Source organism: Fonticula alba (genome assembly GCF_000388065.1).
Source record: "Fonticula alba strain ATCC 38817 unplaced genomic scaffold supercont2.7, whole genome shotgun sequence".
NCBI lineage: Eukaryota > Rotosphaerida > Fonticulaceae > Fonticula > Fonticula alba.
Window position 1 is genome coordinate 407701 of NW_009242977.1, and position 4288 is coordinate 411988.

The 4288-nt window shown below is 72.3% G+C and overlaps 1 protein-coding gene and 1 non-coding gene across 2 annotated transcripts in view; both read left to right on the top strand.

The window, feature by feature from the left end:
• H696_04283 (hypothetical protein) overlaps positions 1 to 1016 on the top strand; it is a gene marked incomplete at both ends in the record, with an annotated part of 4328 nt that extends 3312 nt beyond the window's left edge. Inside the window, one exon of the mRNA XM_009498161.1 lies at positions 42 to 1016. Coding sequence (XP_009496436.1) covers positions 42 to 1016 — 975 coding nt within the window. The remainder of the gene's footprint in view (positions 1 to 41) is intronic.
• A 1891-nt stretch (positions 1017 to 2907) lies between these two features.
• On the top strand, positions 2908 to 2979 carry H696_04284. Its single transcript has one exon. It is a non-coding gene; the product is annotated as a tRNA-Met (tRNA).
• Positions 2980 to 4288: the final 1309 nt, after the last annotated feature.

A 4288-nucleotide genomic window follows, 5' to 3' on the forward strand; every position in this document is an offset into this window, starting at 1 on the left:
GCGGCGGCGGCGGCGCCTCCAATGCCGACCTCACGGCCAAGGTGGCCCAGATGGAGCAGCTCCTGTCGGCCCTGCAGTCGCAGCTGGCGGCCAGCGGGGCGGCCGTCGACCCCCCCGGGGCCACCGGCGGCCGGAAGGGCGGCACCGGCAGCAAGGCCAGCGCCAAGGCCGACGCCGCCCGGCCCAAGGCCGGCAAGGCCACCGCCACCTCCAAGAAGAAGGCCTCGCCTGCGCCCTCCTCCTCCAACAAGAAGTCCTCCTCCGCGTCCGGGTCTGCCGGCGCCTCTCAGAAGAAGGCCAGCACCAAGGCCGCCGGGTCCAAGGCCGCCACGGCCGCCGGGTCCAAGGCCGCCACGGCCGCCGGGTCCAAGGCCGCCGGCAAGGCCAGCACCAAGGCCGCCGGCGGTGGGTCCAAGGCGACTGCCGGGGCTGGCAAGGCCGCCAGCAAGAAGGCCGCGGCCGCGGCCGCCGCCGCCGCCACGGCCGCCGCCCTGCTCCACGCCCCGATGACCTTCCAGGAGAAGTCGGACCTGGCCACGGCCATCTACGACCTGGACCAGAGCCGGCTGCTGGTCATCGTGCAGATCATCAAGCGCCACCATCCGCATCTGGACGGCGTGCAGGGCGACCTGGAGATCGACATCAACCAGCTGGACACGGCCACCCTGCGGGAGATGGAGAACTTCGTCTTCCACGGGGTTGTCCCCCCGGCCGAGGGGCAAGCGGCCCTGCTCCATGGGGGGTCGGTGTCGCTGGAGCAGCCGCCGGGCCAGGTTGGTCAGCAGCCGGGCGATGCGGCGGCGGCGGCCGCTGCCGCCGCTGCCGCCGCCGCCGCCGCGCACCACATGACGCCACAGTCGCTGGCCGGCTCGGCGGCGCTCGCGGCCAGCGCGGCCTACGGCGGTGTGCACCACCACGCGCACCAGGACTCGTCCGACGACTCGTCCGACGACTCGGATGACTCGTCCGATGATTCGGATGACTCGTCCGACGACTCGGACTCGGACGACGAGTAAGGCAAGCACGCGCACATGTGTTTGTGTGTGTGTGTGCGCCCCCCTCGATGAGGCCAGTGGGCGGGCGGAGGTGGGAGAGGAGGGCGCCGCGCCCTCGTGCGGTGACTGCGCATTGCTTCCTCCGCCCATGTGTGGTTTTCTCCCCCGGCGGCGCGCGCGTACGCCCCCCCCTCCCCCCCCCCCCCCCCCCCCCCCACCCCCCCCCCCTCCCCCCCCCGTCCCCCAGTGTTCCCCCCCCCCCCCTTCTCGGCTGTCCCCCCCCTCCCCCGGCCGGACGGGGCAACGCCCGGGGTCAGGCGGCGAAGTGCGCCTCTGTACGGGGCGGAAGAGACGCTCGCCGACGATGCGGCAGGTGGCCGTGGCGGACCAGCGCGCCCGCGGAGCACCCCCCCCCCCCCCCCCCCCCCCCCCGTCGCCCGCGCGTCTGCCTGTTCGCCTGTCCTCCCTCTCGCCTCGGCCATTGCGCGGCCGTGCGTGCGCGCGTCTCCGGTGCCACTATCCAGCTCTCTCCCGCCCGGGGGCGCGTGCATCGCGCGCATCCGCCTCTTTTTCCCTCTCTGCCCTCCCTCTCATGCGCGCGTGCCCTCTGTGCATATCTTTGCCGGCGGGCGAGGGGGGGACGCGGGGCGGGGAGGACCGTTGTTCGCGCATTCTCCCCTCCCCCCCCCCCTCCTGAAGGGCAGGCTGTAAGAGGCAGGGACCGTCCCGATCATCGTTGCGGCCCCCACCCCCCCCCCCCACCCCTCTTGCCGATGGCTGTGTCCGTGCATGCTCCTCCTCCCCCTCCCATCGGGTTGAGGCCGGGAGATGGGGCGGAGGTGCCGTCACTCCCCCCCCCCCCCCCCCTCAAGCACTCTCACGCATCGCGCCTTTCCTCCTTCGGCGCGCGCGCGCGCCCCTCGCTCTCGATGATGCTCCCGCGCCCGGCGGCCGGAGGAGGGGCCAGTCCACCCCCAATCACCCCCCCCCCCCAATGTTACATTGACATCGTCCTTGTTTGATAATATCACCCCTTCTTCCCCGGTGAATACATCTCCCCCAACACTCTCTCTTCCCAGCCTTTTGCCGCGGGGGTGTGTCCTTGCCGCATGTTTTTTTTTTCCTCTTTCCAATTGTCCTCCCCTCCCCTAGCAGCAGACGGGCCTGCGTCCGCCGAGAAAAAGCGCAGGGGGAGGCACACGTCGGCGCGCAGGCCCGAACGGTGGGCTCGCCGGTCGGCGCCTTCTGCCTTTTTCTTGCTCCTCCCTCCCGCGCCCTGCGGCCGAGGATCCCAAGGGGGGGGGACCGCGGGGGGGGGACCGCGGGGGGGGGGGGGGGGGGGGGGCGCAAGAAGAAGCAGGGGACACACCACAGGACACGGCACCAGTGCGGGTGTGAAGCAGATCCAGAACGGAACATCATAAGGAACACCATTCTAAACGTCACTGGAGCCCCGCCAGTCTCCCACCTGCATTCGCGCGGGCGCGTCGGCGCCTGCCCCCTCTGCGCCGCCCGCCACGATGGGCCAGGGTGGCGAGGGCCATTCCCCGTGGGGCCAATACGCATGCCGGCGCACGGGCACGGCCGCGCGCGCGCGCGCGCGCGTGCGCACGCAAGGCTCCTTTTTCGCGGGGGCGGCGGCCTGCGTGAAAGCCGCCCAGCCCGGGAGCCCCAGCCCCATGTTCCTGTCCACTCTGGCCGAGGCGGCGACGGCCAGGCCCGGGCGGGGGCAACAATCGGAGGGCGTTCAATTTGGGTGAAACATCTATCCCCAGCGTCCTGCCCCCCTCCCCCCCTCTCCCCGGGCGAGCGCGGCGCTCGCATCTAAGCATGTGGGGTCTCGGCCGGAGGCCCACCCAGGCACACTGGTGGGGGATAAAAAGGAATGCACATGATAGGTCCTCCAGAAGCAAGCGACTTGGCGCAGGGGAAGCGTGTTGGGCTCATAACCCAAAGGTCGGTGGATCGAAACCACCAGTCGCTAATTTCCTTTTGCCCCACTCGGGCTGACGCGGCTCTGCGCCCACAACACCCCGAGCACGTCGCCCGGTGGGTTCCCGTGCAACGGCGCCGGGTCTTTCGCGCGCGCGCGCGCGCGCGCGCCCGTGTGCGTGTGTGTCAAAAGCCGTGTGGGGCATGCTCTCGGAGAGGATGGCGGGAGACACACGGTGCCGGGGGTATGCGTTGGCACTCGGTAGCTGCGCGCCCTGTTCTCTGCGGCTGGCGGGGCGGGGCGGGGCGCGCGCGGGGCACAATACCCGGCGGCGTGCGCGTCGTGCCGTGGTGGGCGGTTCGCTGTTGGCTGCGCTCCCGGGGACTGGCGGCTGGCACCCCCCCCCCCCCGCTGGTTGGAGCCAGAGCAGTCGCGAGGTGGAACAGGGCGGGGGGGGAGGGGGGCCGGAGACACGGGGGACCGTCGGCGAAAGTTAGGCGGGAAATTCCATTTTTGGCGCGCGCGCAAGCGGGCCCGGCCCGCCCACCGGCGCCAAAAGCGAAGGGGCCGCCGTGGGGCGGGCCGATGGTTATTTTTTTCCTCCCCAGGTGAATGTCCCCATGCGGGGGAAGTCCCCCGGCCGGGCGCCCCGCCCCCCTCGCTTGAATGGCGATCGTCGAGACAGGGCCGCCCCCCGCCAGCCGGCCGCATCATCTGGCGGATGGTGGGCTCCACGCCGGGGCCCGGCGGCGGCGGCGGCGGCGGCGCCGATTCCGGCCCACCCCCGGGTGTCGCCGGTCCGGGTGTCGCCCGGCCCCCGGAGCCTGCTCCCTTCTTCCCATCAAGGGCAAAATTAGTAACCGGCGGCGCTCGCGCGTCTAGGCCAAGGGCTCGGCACGGCCCCGCGCACGATGGGCCCCCCGGCGGAGGACGGCCCGTGTCCGGGAGATGACCGCCGGCAGTCGGCCTTTCGCCCGGCCCGGGCCCCCCGGGTTTCTCTCTCTCTCCCTCTCTCTCCGGGCGCGAGGGATGCGGCCGGCCCGAGCACGGCAGTCACCAGGACGGCCCAGACACATCCTGGTTCTCCCCCCGCCCCCTTCGGAGGCAGGACAGGGAGAGACTCAAGCACGTCCCCCTCGCGCGCCCCCCCTGGTGACAGACCCTCCATATACTTCCACCTCCCTCCCCCCTCTGCCTCCTCTCTCTCTCTCTCTCCCCCTCTCCCGCCATTGCCCCGCCCGGCGCGGCTCTTTGTTGCAGCTGCTCCCCCCCCCCTCCCCGCGCGTCCCAGCCGGTCGTCGCATGCCTCCTCGTGCGCGAGCGCTTGCGTGACAGAGGCCTCGCTCCCCTCCCCGCCCCC